This window comes from Grammomys surdaster, unplaced genomic scaffold (genome assembly GCF_004785775.1).
Source record: "Grammomys surdaster isolate TR1022 unplaced genomic scaffold, NIH_TR_1.0 126048, whole genome shotgun sequence".
NCBI lineage: Eukaryota > Metazoa > Chordata > Mammalia > Rodentia > Muridae > Grammomys > Grammomys surdaster.
This window is the reverse complement of record NW_021620860.1, coordinates 2,149,392-2,163,608: the sequence shown is the minus strand read 5'-3', so window position 1 is coordinate 2,163,608 and position 14,217 is coordinate 2,149,392. Positions and strand designations below refer to the sequence as shown.

At 58.0% G+C, this 14,217-nt stretch overlaps 1 protein-coding gene across 1 annotated transcript in view; it reads right to left on the bottom strand.

Annotated features, from left to right (window-relative positions):
- Srcin1 (SRC kinase signaling inhibitor 1) overlaps positions 1-13,520 on the bottom strand; it is a 64,693-nt gene extending 51,173 nt beyond the window's left edge. Inside the window, exon 1 of the mRNA XM_028755140.1 lies at positions 13,425-13,520. Within this exon, the coding sequence (XP_028610973.1) occupies positions 13,425-13,449 (25 nt within the window). The 5' untranslated portion in view covers positions 13,450-13,520. The remainder of the gene's footprint in view (positions 1-13,424) is intronic.
- Positions 13,521-14,217: the final 697 nt, after the last annotated feature.

The following is a 14,217-nucleotide window of genomic DNA, read 5'->3' as shown; positions in this document are numbered from 1 at the left end:
AGGGAGGGAGGGAGGGAGGGAGGGAGGGGGAAGAAAGAGAAGTTGAAACCAGCCAGTGGACTGCCTGGAAAGCAGGGATGGCATCCTGAACCATGGCCTGTCCCTGAGTAGCCTCAGGCATGACACTTCAAAGGGCACTGGCAGCTATGACTCACTCAGCCTTCACTGCACCCCTGAGAGGCTGCTTTTCTGTATTGTACAGGTCAGGAAACTGAAGCCCAGGAAGGGTGACTTTGGCCAGAGTGGGCAAGGATGTGTGAAGACACCTACTCTCAGGAGCAAGATTCTCACCCTCCTTTCCCAGCATCCTCCACTGCTGAACCTCAAGTCCCCATCTGTCCAGCTCTCGGTCCTGCTGCTCCCTGGCCTCCCCCCGGAGGCCTAGTCTCCCCAATGGAACAAGGGATGGAAGGATGAGGAGGCAGCAGCCAGCGGAGCAGCTGAGGAGCCCAGATCCCAGGCTGGAAGGGGTCTCCCAGTCCTGGAAGAGTCTCTAATGTTCCTCTTCTCAACCTGGTAGGCTCAGAACAAACCCCTCCCCCAAGCCCCAAACTGTGACAGAATTACAAGTCTTCCCTGGTCAGTAGCCCCAGGAACTGGGACTTGGATGCTTCCAAGAATGGAGACTTCACTATACCAAGGACATCCATCATTAAATGGACTCCTTCATCTTGAGTGAGCTGAGAGGAAAGGCGGGACTCACAGGGCACCTCTCCTTTCAGGGATGAAGGAGGCTGCTATACCAATATGTTCCTTGATGGGACAGGTCCTCCCTCTATGGTCTAGCTTCCAGTTCCCAACTGCACTGGCCTTGACAGAGCAATCCCCCTGGTGTTCCCTACCCTTTCCTAGCTGGTGTCCTTCAGAACTCCAGTGATCCAGACAGGGTCAGAGGAATGAATGTATCAGATGACCTCCTTCTGCCCTGCCACAAAAAACGCTCGCCCCACGAGGCTGCCCAGGACAGGAGCAGCCCAGCTTGGTGATCAATGTGTCACCTCCCTGCCACCCACATAACCTCATCTTGGGGCTCAGGTGCCCCACACGCTCCCCGCACATTCCTTCCAGGCCATCCATCTACCTCAGGGCCTGGCCCTGGCTCTCAACTGCTCCGCACAGCCCAGCACAGTAGAACCAAGGTACATACAGCTCGTACTTAGCATCTACCTGTAGGCCTCTAGTTAGAGGCCCAGGGCCCCAGCAGCCCTGTCCGGATGCCAGCCATTTCCAGGACACGTCACTTTGAGGACTGCGAAACCACAAACCACTGGACCTCTGGGCACATTAACCACACAGCACTGCCTCCTCCTTCTGACCAGTTTCCCTCTCTAGGTGCTGTGCCTGCCCTGCTGCCCAGGGCCCCAGGGCTCCGATGGAGAGAGGTTCAGCTCCCTGCCCCCAGCCATTCCCCACACTGTGCCTGCATCTGATGCCCGTGCTCACGAGGTGGCTAATTCTGGCGTCTCATCAGACGGTAATTATGGGGGAATGAGCAGCACTGTCATCTCTGTAGCTCGGCACCTGTCACCACTCTGCCATCTCGGGTGGCTGGGATGGGACAGAGGCAGTGGGGGAGGGGGAGGTTCTGGAGAAGGGCCCTTTCCCCACAGTGATCAGTACCGGGGTGGTCACTGCTATCCTGGTGTCCCTGCTACTCAGGCATCCTGACCAAGAGAAGAGGTCACAAAAGAAGTCTACATTTGTCTCACTGAACTGTTTTATATACCCTGGCACCTCCACACTGCTTGGCATACAACAGGCCTGTGCTGACTGTTGACTGACTACATGACCATATAGACACCAGACACAGTCCCAGAAGTGGAGTCACAGAAGAACCAGTCTATAGAGCAGAAGACCAGGCCCTGAGGAACTGGTTATCTCTCCACCAGGACACAGTGGGGACACACAGCAGAGGAATGCAGATGTTGGTTCTCAAGATCCAGGACTACCAGGGAACGCCCTTGCAGAAAGGCCTCTTACAGCTCAGACAACAGGAGAGACTCTGAGGCTAGACCCAAGGCAGGCTTTGGGAGGAGGGCACAGTGCAGGAAATGGCTGGGGTCAGGTAGCTGAACCTCTCTCCTTCAAAGCCTTGGGCACTAGGGAAAAGAGACAGGGTTGCAGCCTGGGGCCATCTGCCTGATGGGCACCTCACATGATCTCCTGTCATATCTGCCCTGTCCCCCACCAAAGGCAGCATCTTCAGTGGCACTCTGGGGCCAGCAGAGGAGGAAGAGAACCATGGCATTATCGTAGCAGAGGCAGTAAGTCTTCACACCTCTCAAACCGTGCCCCAAACTACCGGAAGCTAGCAATGTCACAGTACCAGCCACGCTGTGGTTAACTGTTCCCACATTCCATTCCGTGTCCTCAGAGCTCCAGGGCCAGTTGGAGGGACCGAGCCCACCCCGGCTGCCCTGGCTCCCACTCCATAGCATTTTAACAATGCCATTGTCCATTCTAAAACCCATTCACATCTTCCACTCAGAGCGAAACATGACAGGGCTCACACACCTTTCTGTGAATGCAGAAATTAAGTCTCAAAGAGGTAGTGAGCTCCCCGTCACTGGGAGCATTCCAGCCCAGGTTGGTGAACAAGAACCATTGGTCCCTCTGCTAGAGCAGGCTTCCTCCTACAGGCTCAGCCTCTGCCTCAGTCCCCTGAGATCTGTCAGGGCTAGAGCTGGCCCTCACCACCAGAGAGGGTCCAGGGAGGACCAGCGAGCTCCGGAGTGCCAGCTCCTCCCCACCTTCTCAGATAGGAGCTGAGGTGGGGGGAGGGCAGGAACATGGCTGCTCTTTTAGGAAAACGGTAATTTTAATTAAGAGGCAGACAAACGAGCTCTCCACAGATTGTCTCAGAGCAAAGTTATTAAAAAGCCATCAAGACGGCGGCAGCCGCAGCAGTGAGGAGGGCTGCCTCCCCCCATTGCCCGCCTGGATTGGGGACCAAGGGGGGCAGAGGACACAAAGTCACTGCCAAGACTGACTCTGCCGTCCCTCACCCCTGCAAAGGTGAGCAACACCACACAGCACCTGGGCACAACCAGCCCAGACCCAGGAAGGAAGCTGAAAGAGAAGCCACTTTCAAAGCACCCTGCTCAGGCCAGAGCCCCAGTGGTCAGCGCCCGACCCTCTTCACTGCCTGCCACATGCGAATTCTCCCCGAACAAAGAGGCTCAGAGAAGGAAATCCGAGAAGGTTTGTCCGAGGCTACACAGCTACAGTGGATTAAATGGGAATTTGAATTCAGGCCACTCTGACCTTCAGTGCTCTGAGCTGCTAGCCCTGGGCACAGAAGAGGGCAGAGAGCTGTCCTAGTCTAGTTCCTAAAGGCCTCCAGGGCCAGGGAATTGGAGTCTGAGTCAGAGTTTGCTTGATCCCCAGGGTGACAGTATGGGTCTCAGGACACTCTACAGGGACGGATAGGACAGTAGGAAGGAGTTTCCAGAATTACCAAGGCAAGTCACTAATGCGTCAGTGGATACTGTATATACCTTGGTGAGGTCTGGGACAGAAGCCACCTCTGGAGGCTAGATTGCTGCTACATTATGTGGCACCTGCCTTAGGATGTTGTGTGACCCACCCACCAGCCACCACTCCCAGAGACAACACTGGCTAGGCAGGGTGGCATGGTGTGGCCCTGCTGACCCTTCCTCTCAAGCCCCTGGGAGCCTGTGCAGGCTCGGCGGCTCTCCAGGGTGAAGTGGACACTGAGGGATAGGGCAACTGAAAAACAAGCCCTGAGGTCACCTGACCCAGCTCCCACCCCATACCCCAACCCACAGCAGAGCCCCTGGGGCCTCATCCCTTGGTGGAGGTGGCCGGCCTCTATCCCACACCCAGCCCACACGGACACACACCTACGTACATGCCTGCGTGCTCGCACACGCACACTCACATGCACGCGTGCACACAGACACATATTTGCCAGGTAAGGAGCCCTCCCCAGCACGGGGATCTGCCATCCCCTCCCCCTGACCTATGCCTGGCCCCCCCAGGGACAGCCCTCCCGGTGGCTTGTTGTGATCCGTTGTAGGCAGGGGAGGGCACTGACTAGGCGGCCGTGGCGGGCTCCCTCCTGGCTTACTAACCTGGAGACTTTAAACAGAGGGAGCAGAGTCCTGCCGGCTTCCCTCCCGCCGCTCGCTGGAGCCCTGGGTGAGGGACAGGAAAGGAGGAAACCAATGAATGAGCTGAACGAACTAGGGGCAAGAGGGCTGGGCCAGGGGGTGGGAAGCAGCAAGCCAGGGCCTCGGGAGCTGTCCCTTCTGAGGTCATCAGGGTGTGCGGGGCTCCTCGCAGGGTAAAGACCCGGGATTAGAGGAAGGGCAGGGGGTAAGAGGACAAAGACATCACTTAGGGACAGACAGAAGGACAGACAGCACCAACACGGAAAACATGGGGACCCCAGAGTTGGGGACCCTGGACAGACAGACAGCCCTGGTTCTCTTTCTGAGCATGGGGAGTAGACGCTTGGCTAGGGTCCCCATTTCAGAGGCCAAATGCAGCATGCATAGGGCCCTACCCGGGTCTCCTATTTGGGGCAGGAATTGGGTCAAGGTCAGAGGACCAGCATCACTGAGGACCACCCATCTCCAAAGACCTCCCTTCGGTCTGTCAGCCCCACCCCCACCCCAGCCAGCAAGGTCGGGCGGCTTCCAACAGAGATTCAGTCAAGCCTCGATTGGCCTTTCAGTAGGGAAAAGCCACTTCCCTATACCTGCCCGAGGCCCTTTTGCGAGCCTCGGCAAGGTCTCCACCGCTTCCCCCATACACACCTCTCTCGCCCTACACGGAAGTTCTTGCTTAGTCTATCCTTCGCCTTGTACAGATAACCACACTTTCTCTGCCGCAGGGTATGAGTTGCAAAGCCCTTTCCTGCCTGCAATGTGGGCTTGGCCCTCACTTGAGAGCCCGAGCACATCCTCGCTGCAAGCAAGCGCTGCCAATCTCATGGTTCCAATTTTCCCACCGATTACCCAAGGAAGAGGCACCCTGGGGAGAAACAGCTGCTGTGCCCAGATGTGGGCAGACTACTGAGAAAGAGAGCAAGTATGAATCAGGAAGACAGCACCCCAGGGCGCCCTGGATGGGGACGCTGAACAGACGGACAGATTGACTGAGGCCGAAGCAGCTTCCCACTCCTTTTGTTTGTGAATGGACCAGCATGACCTTGAACTTCTGAGCCCTGGTCCTGATGCTGGAATTCTAATCCTGCTTGAACCACCTCTCCAATCCCTTCACACTACCCTCCCCAGCGTCCAGCCCTCTGGGATGAGTGAAGAATCCCTGGATCCCAGAAGCTTCAAGGTTTCTTGTAGAATCTTTTCCAACTCTGCCTGAATTCCCTCACTGAATCTGGGTGTCCCCTCTGCAAGACAGCTACCATAAATACTTCAAGGAAGTGAAGCGACGTCCCTAGTGGGTGTCCCTACTGGGACCACTCAACTCTAGAGCTGGGCTGCAGCCAGGACCACTTCCCATCCAGCCTCCCCTTGCTCGATTTTTGGGAAGTCCTCCCTGAAGTCTAACCTCAGTCCATTAGATGTTCCAGTAAAGTTTTTTTTTTTCTAGTCTTCTTGGGCTGTCTTTATAGAGTGAACAGATTGGATGAGCAATCAGTTCAGGACAGCTTTCAAGGTTTCCTGAGCTTCCGCTGTTGGTGATTTTAACTCTCTAGGAGCCCCTTTCCTGGCCCTCTAGAACTAGCAGCAGTAGAGGAGAGCCCCTCAAAGTCCCCTTCCTGTTTGACACATCAAGAGTCCTAGGCTATGGAGAACCAGGTCTGGGGTTAGTAGTGAGGGTCTATGCCTGCGAGCGCTGTTATGAACCCTGGACACTTTCCTAGCTGTTATCTGGGCGCTGCAGTGATACCCACCCCTCAGCAGTCATCAGGGGACTGAAGTCGGGGGACACAGGATAAGGATGTCACACACACAGCCCAAGCTGTGCACAAAGACCTCAAACTGGGGCCTCACTGCGGACTTAGAGCTTGTTGAGCTCTTGTTCTGGGGTCCTCAGCAGTGACACCCAAGGAACACAACTTCTCTCCTGGCTCGGGACACTTCACCCCGGGTCTTGCAGGCAGCCCAGCCTGCTGGCCGCTGTTCTCTGGAAACCTGTGAGCAGTGGCTGAAGCCCCACCACCTGCTGGACCCTCAGCATGAAGGAAGACACGGGATGGATCATGGTTGAATGGAGTGCACAGCCAGCAGAGGCTTCCAGCGCCCTTCTCCATCTCCCAGGCGGGAGGACAGATACCGGCGAGGTAAACTCAGTCAGGGAATGAGGAGCTGCTCTCTGTGAGCAGCTAGTGTGTGCATGTGCGTGTGATCAAATGTTTGGCCTTCCGCCATTTCTCCTGGCTCAGCTGAAGCTGGAAAACATTCCTCCTACCCTTCATGTGACAAGGCATTTCATATCTCAAGGGAAAGGAGGTGGGGGGAACTTTAGACAACTGACAGGGAGCTTAAGACCCTCTATTTCCAACTCCTTTACTTATATCAAGGACACTGAAGAACAGAGAGGGCAACAAAGTTGCCAAGGTCACACAGCAACAGAAGAGACACCAGTCTAAGTTCTTAAAACATGCATTTTATCTTTGTCCTAGGGAACAAAAGACTCCTCCTTGCTTCCTTTGTTCCACAATGCAGGACCCCTCAGTCACCCACAAGAGTTGGCTCCTTGGGGGTGGGTGGTGCCATGCTGACCAGTTAGTTCCCTAGTTGTTATACCAGCTTTCACTCCCACACCGCCAGGCCCCTCACACACTGGAAAGTGTTTCTATCTGACCTCCATTCCCGCTGCTGCAGCGTGGGTTTGTTTCCGCCCAAGCTGTCCTATGCAGAGCCGGGGAGAGGGGAGCAGAGCAGACTTCCAGCCTCCACACCCTACCGCTTGCCCATGCCAGCACCGAAGAAGACCAGGGCAGGGTGTCCTGGAAGCTGGCCCTACGCCCGGTTTGCACACGGGGGAAGAGGGGCAGATGTAGCAGCCTGAACATAGGGAAGGAGCTCTTCTAGGAATTGCCAAACCTCGTCCTCTTCAAAGCCCAGCCTTAGGCTGCCAGGCTCTCCCCTTCCCTAGATTCTCCGTCTGCTTATCACAAGTCAGGCACTGTGCTGTAGGTTTTCATCTATTGTCCCACCTATTGGACAGCGTGTCCCTAAAGCTACGGCTAACCCTGGCCCCACTCACTGCATTCCGCCACCCCCACCACCCCTCCAGTCCTTAGCCTAGGAGTTCATTTCAGTCACATCCTCTGGAAGTTACTGTCGTGACTCAGTGGTCTCATACTGCCTCCTCTAGGCCATCAGCCTTTATCCCAGTCTTGCCCCAGATTACAGGGGACTCGGATTTGAAAGGAGCCATAGAAGGACTAAAGGCTGGGGTCCCGGGCTCTGCCCTGTGCTAGGTATAGTGTCCGTGCAGGTGGCAAGGAGGCAGGACCTGAAGAAACGCCATAAGATCCGTAGGGTAGACCTGGACCTCTGGGGTTCTACACACACACACACTCACACACACACCACGTGCCCAAACACACACATACATGCACACACACGAACACATGCATGCACATACAAGCACACATGCATGCACACACATACATGCACATGCACACGCACTCACACACACACACACACACACGTACAGAAGATTTAAGGCTAGACAGGGAAAACAACCTCTTTCCCTCTTCCCTCCTGGCCTCCGTGTCTGAGGCTCAAGTTCCTGCCTTCATTCCCAAAGTCCAGGGGCCTGATCAGGAGTAAGAAGGCGGGGACACAACAGGCCTCTGTGTGCAGTGAGCCTGAACTGAAGCCTGGGCAGCCGGATACACCAAACCGGGCACCTACCATGTGCTCTAGAGCACTCATACCCTGATGCCCGGTCCTGCAGGATCCCACCCCTCAAAGCCTACTCAGCAAAGGGGCACTGGAGAGGCAGGGGCCAGACCCAACCTTCTCTGGTGCTTAGCTCCCACCCTCTAAGACGCTGGAGCCTTGGGAATTGGGCCAATGGGTGAGGGGAACTGAAAAGATGGGCGGATCTCTGGGTCCCATGTGGGTGGTGTCCTTCCCTCGGCAAGCAGGCGCTATTAATATATGCAAAGCATATGCAAATCACCCACAAGAGAGACACAACACCGAAGGAATGTCAGAAGAGACCTTGGAGATCATCCAGCCCCGCCCCCTCGTTTCAGGTGAGAAAGGAGACTAGGAAAGGGACTTGCTCAAGGTCACACAGACATCCAGGCCTGAGACAGGATGGCCTCCAGGCTCAGTATTGTTTCTAATGGTCATCTGGAGGGTTAACCAGGGGAGAGTGGCCAGGGCTTGGCACGGAGCCCAGCAGCTTCCTGGATCCCTCTTGCCTCTCTGGAGCCTGGAGGTAGTCTGCTGGGATGAGAGACAGCTGCATGACAGACTACCGTTAGGGATCAAGGACCAGAAGGGCTGGGGAAAGAAAGAGAAAGGAAAGAGAAAGAAAAAAAAAATCTGTTGGGAAGGCGAAAGCCAGAAGGTAACTGAAGTGTGTGTGTGACAGGGGTCTGGAGAGCCCAAAGTCAAGGTGAGGTGTCTGAGGTGGCATGGGAGGAGCTTGACAACATACACACACACACACACACACACACACCATGCATCCTTGAGTGTGCTCTTAAATGCACAGCAGCCCCTTCAGCCTGCACTCTGACAGTGATGGCACCTGACAGCCCATAATAGTCAGCTGGCCCATCCCTGCTGCGGCTGCGGCTAAGGCTGTTCAGTGGCTGCTCCCCTCAGCAGCAACCTTCCACTCAGCCCTAGAAAGCAGGATTGCTGCTAGGGCAGAGAAGACAGACAGAGGGGAGGGGCCGGCCAGAAAGAGCAAGAGGAGTGGGGGACACTGGCAGTGGAGGGAGGGGGGGGGAGAGTAAAGTGGAAGACTGGCGGAGAGGACAGACAGAGAGCCTGAGGTGACTAGAAGGAACTTTGTGGAACAGCAGGGCAGAGAAGGATGCTCTGGGGTCCCAGGGGCCTGAAGGACCACTCTATCACCTGGGTATTGGGTATGGAGTCCTAACACTGAGGGTGCTGTGTTGTTAGCAGGGGTTGGGGACCATGCCTCTACCCCTCTGCCCATCCCTGGCTGCCAAGAAGCTGGCCCTCCCTCCCGCCCGCCTCTCTCCCTTGGGGCAGGAGCTGCTTTCCAGCCAAATCCAAAGCCTTCATCTCATCTTTTCAGAGCTGGGAATGAAAGAAGGGGAAGCGAGCGCAGCCCTCAAACCGCTGACGGCCAGATTTTTATTATCTTTGCTCAAACGGGCCCTGGGAAGCCAGGGAAGGAGTCTTCAAAGAGCCCCTGAGTGCCTCATTGAAACTGCACCTGCTCAGGCCCACCCACCACAGGCGCAAGCTAGGGCCCCCAACTCCAGGGACCTGAGCCACAGATGCCAGAAGACTAGCACTCAGTACCTTCCGTCTAGGCAGGGGCCACGGGGTCAGAGAGCCAGGCCAGACCTGGGCCAGCCGGGCGTCTAGGCAGGCCCTGTCCCTATCTAGGCCTGGACAGACATAAATGAAGGAAGAAAACAATCTCCTTGCCAGGGCTTAGAGATAAGTGTTCAGAATTCCTCGAAAGAGATACTTTTATAGCCAGTCCTCGATTTTCCCCTGGTCCCTGACCTGCCTGGACACTCACAGGCCACTCCATTCCTCCAGACTTCCTGTAAATAGGATGGACACTCTCAACCACCACCGCTTCTTGCTGTGCCCCCAGCTCACCAAAAGAGGTCATTTTATGTGACCACCCTTCCTTTAACCTGAACACGGTTCCTAACTGTTTCAGCCCTCAGCTGAGTTGATCTGGAGTGGAGGTGGGGAGCTCCAGAGAGCCCAGCCCTACCCCTGCTCAGCAGTTCCAGGGCTGGGGTTTTGGCAGAGAATGCCAAGGTTAGCACTCGGCAGACAGCAGCTGTGCCATCCCTGCCCCCAGCCACTGCCCTGACCACACCATCGAGATCGATGCCCGCAGCCAAAAAGGAATCAATGGTTCTAATTAAACCCTTTTCTTGGGTGGGTCCCTGGACAGGGGGGGGGGGGGGAGGACTCTCAGAGGGGCCGTGCATCCTGGTAAATCACCGTTCATCCTTAGAGGCTGTATAAGTAAGGCCAGGGAGCCCCCCACCTCCTCTGCTAGGTGGGAAGATAAGCAAGGGGGCAAGTGAGAGGCTGAAATGGGGGCATGTCGCTGAGGGCTTGGTCCAGGAACCCTTCACCTAGTGAGGCAGCTCTCCCTGTCCCCAGTATGAGGCTACATTTGTTTCTTCTAGACCCACCTGAACCTCTGTCCAAGGGTCATAGGTTGCTGAGAAGTAACGTCCCAGGAAAGGAAAAAACGCAGGACTTGGGGGCAGCGTTGAACAAAGACCCTCTTGTCCCCAAGGCAGAGTGGCAGGAAGCCAGGGCAAAGCTTTTGCACTTGCAGTCAATGGTGCCTGGGTACCAGGCAGCCTTGGGGTGGGTGGGGGAGCCCCCTCCCCTTACGTCCAGAGCCCTCACTCACCCTGGATTCTGTATCAAGCTAAATCACTATTCCAACTCTCTGTCTACCAAGAGCCCTCCTGGACACATCCCACCCTGATTGTTTATCCAGAGTGACGCCACACCGGCCACCATCAACCGAACCCCAAACCCATATGCCATAGTGGCCCCCAGTTACAAACACACACCAGCCATGCTAGAAACCACCATCCATCCCAGCTGCCACCAGAGATGACAGTCTCTCGTCTCCACAGTGACTAGCTCCATCAGAGACATCATCATTTTTAAGTCCAGCCACAGAGACAGGGAAGGGAATGAGAAACTGAGGCACAGAGTTAGCCAAGCAACTGGCTCAAGGTCACTCAGAGCAAAGATGACCAGAGTAGAGGAAGGTATCTTATCACCCCAACCCAAAGGGCACGAACCCCACCCAAAGGAACAGCCGGATTCCTCCCTACTACTGATGTCTGCACAGTTTCTCCACTTCCCACCTTTATCCCAAACACCTTCTGAGAGGCTGCAACGGGAAAGCCCCAACTGGGGACCCCACTTCTCCCAAAGCTGGGGTCTGCAGAGCCCCCAGATCTGGCAACATTTGAGAGGTGCTGGAAAAGGTAGTTCAGCAATCCTTGATCACAGCTGATCCAGCTCACCTGGCTCCCCTCGGCCCCCAGGGTCCCTCGGTCCAACCTCCTCCCTGGGAGAACGGGCGCGACCCTCGGCGGTCCTCTCCCACCAGGCCAGGGCAAAGCGCCGGAGGCACTGCCAGGGCTGCATGGGGAGGCGTGGGGCTGGGGGCGCACACCAGCAGCCACACACGCCCCACAGGGCCCTGCCAGCTGAGCTGCGGAGGCACCCGGCCGGCCCCCTCTACTGCCACCAGCATCCTGCTGCCCCCACCGACAGGACTCGGAGCTGGCCCGGGAGCTTCTGACGTAGCAGGGGGGTGCGTGGGAGGGGAGGGGGAGCCACGACGAGTCCCCTCCCCAGCCCCGCCTCTCTACTTTCCCAGCCCCCTGCAGTCCCCACCTCCACATCACCCCAGACGCCCTACCCAGCTGGGGGCGCCCTCCTTTACCCCTTGCCTCTGCAAGGGGAGGGTTTAAGATCCAGAAGCCCCTCCCTCGGTCCCTCCCTCTCCAGGGCCCTCCCTACCCGCCCGGCGAGCGGGGAGTAGGTCCCCAGTTTCTGCAAGTCCTGTGGAGGCTAGGAGGTCTCCAGGGCTAGGGCCTCGAGGTGCAGGGGGTGGGGTGTAGAATGCAGCTTTGTATCCTGGCAACACAGCCAAACCCAGAGCGCTCTCTGTCCCCTGCTTCCCTGAGGGACTGGCGCGAAGGGTCCAGCACTACCAGCCCAGTGCCTGCACCCCATTCTGAGAGCTGAGGCGGGGATGTGATTCTCTTGCCTTTATCCCTTGTCCCTTCCTCCTTCGACATCCCTGGCTTCACCTCGCATGGACCCCTCCCCTCCCCCCGACTCTCTTCGCCAGCCCCCTTCACCCTCCCCTCCCCCTTACATTGTAACCCCAGGTCCCCTCCCCCCGGGCACCGCGAGGCCCTTCCCGCCGGGTCCCCAGCTTCGCCGGCTCCAGACCCTCTCGGCTCCCTGCGCTCTCTCTCCCTGGTCCTCCCCAGCCTGGCGCGCAGCGGTCCCCTTCCCCCCGCAACACCTGCGCCCGGAGCATCCCTCGCCCGGCCGGCCGCCGCCTCCCGGGCCCGGCCGCCGCCCCCGCCCCCGGCCGAGGGGAAAACACACAAAGAAAACAGAAATACCTTCCACTTAAGCATGGAGGCACATTAGGGAGGAGAGAGACAGGGACATGCCTTGGGACGGAGCGTTCCCCATCGGGCGGGGGCGCGGGGGGCGGGGGCCCCGGGCCGGCCTGCCTGGCGCTCGCCCTCTCGCCGCCTCGCGGGCTCCTCGCTCGGCCCCAGCCCCGGGGCGCGGTGCCAGGCGGGCGGGCCGGGGGCGCGGGCCCCGCCGGGGTGGACCAGCTTGGGAGGGCGCCGGCGGCCGGGCGTGTGGGTGCGCGCGCGCGCGGGCGTGTCACCGAGTGTGCGAGAGCGAGTGTGTGTGTCTCTGTGTGTGTGCGCGCGAGTGCGCCCGTGCGGCCGGCGCGGGTGTGTCACTGCGGGCGGGAGCGCGCGCGACGCGGGCACGCGCGTGTGGCCGGATGGTACAAAGGGCCGCCGGGGGTGGCGGGGAGCGGGGGGAAGGGAAGGGGCACTGCGCCTCCTCGCGCCCTCCCGCAGCACACCCGGATCCCGCAGCGCGCGGCCCGGACTAGGGTGCGGGGCGCGCTCACGCTCCCCCCCTATTTCACCTGCTTCCCCCACCCTAAGCGGTCCTCCTTCTGCGGTAGAGACAAATGCGTTGACCCCTGGGTGGCCTCGAAAGAGGCACCTGGGGAGGTGACTCTTTGCGTCTCCAAGCACCCTCAACGCTTTGGGACAAAAAAGCACTCCGGGTGCGTTGAAGCAGGGCTTGAGTCTGGGGAGGGGACGAGAGAATTGGGGATCACTCCAGCCAAGGTGACCTCAGAGCGACACAGTCGTTCTATGCCCTGAGAGTCGAGACCCCATGTACCCTTCTGTGGTCGCGCCCCCTCACCTCTGCCCCTCCCCCTTCCTCAGCTACCTCTGGACCAGGGACCCGGCTCCCAGGCGCCCCCTGCTGTACGTCCTCCTAGCCCCTACTTCGGTTTCCAGCCCCTACCGCAGGCGTGAGCAGTTACTGCATGAGATTGAGGAGACACTGATCCCTTCTGAAGTGGACCCCAAAGTAGGCTGCCACAGACTCTGTCTTCTCAAGCCTCTTCTGGCGACACCTTTGCCACCTCCAAGGCAGTGTAGAGCGCCAGCTGGAGCGCCCCCTGCCCCCGGCTCACCTTACTGGGCCTACCTGGTGATGATGCAGATCTGTCCATCTCCAGCTCGGACCCAGACACACGACGACCTTTGGTACTCAGGCTTCTCCCTGCTTTTTTCCCTCGGGTTCTGTGATCAGTTCCTTCTCTCGGAAGCTTCCTTTCAAGAGGGGCAGGTGGGCTGAGTTTTCTGCCTGTTTTATTTACTCTTGGCAGTTCAGATGGCCAAGAAAATGCCACCCAGTGCCTGCATCTCTTCCCTGCAGGCCACCTGGCAGAATGACTGGCAGACCGAGCCCAGGAGAGAAGACCCCACCCCAAGTGGCCCAGATGACAAACCGGTTTCCCCACTTCTTGATCTACTCAGTCTCAGTCTCCATCTGGGCCCTCCTGCTCTTCTGCCCGCCCCTAGGCCTGCCTCTGAGCCAGTCGAGTGCCCAGCTAGGGGCAAGGTCCCAAATGCCCCTTACAGATCAATGTCCAGTTCCACTAACCCAGGTGGCTGGGCAAGGCAGTGGGAGGGGGCTGGTCATGTCAGGAGGGCAGCCAAGAGCTGTGTCCTGGACACACAACCCTGGCAGTTAAGATCCTGACTTCTCTTTTAGGCCAGCTGCGTCTCTCTCTGCCAACTGGATGGTGCCCATCTTTTGGCCTCTGGGCACTCACTGGGCACCCTTCCAGCTCCCTGCCTGGCTGCCTGCCCAAGACAGGCACCAGTACCCAGCGGACCTTGTGCACAGGAGGGGTCACAGCTATTAAGCCTTGAGTCTGACACACCTCTCCTCCCTTCAGACCTTCACACTGCTCTGTAAGACCCCTCTGTCGTTG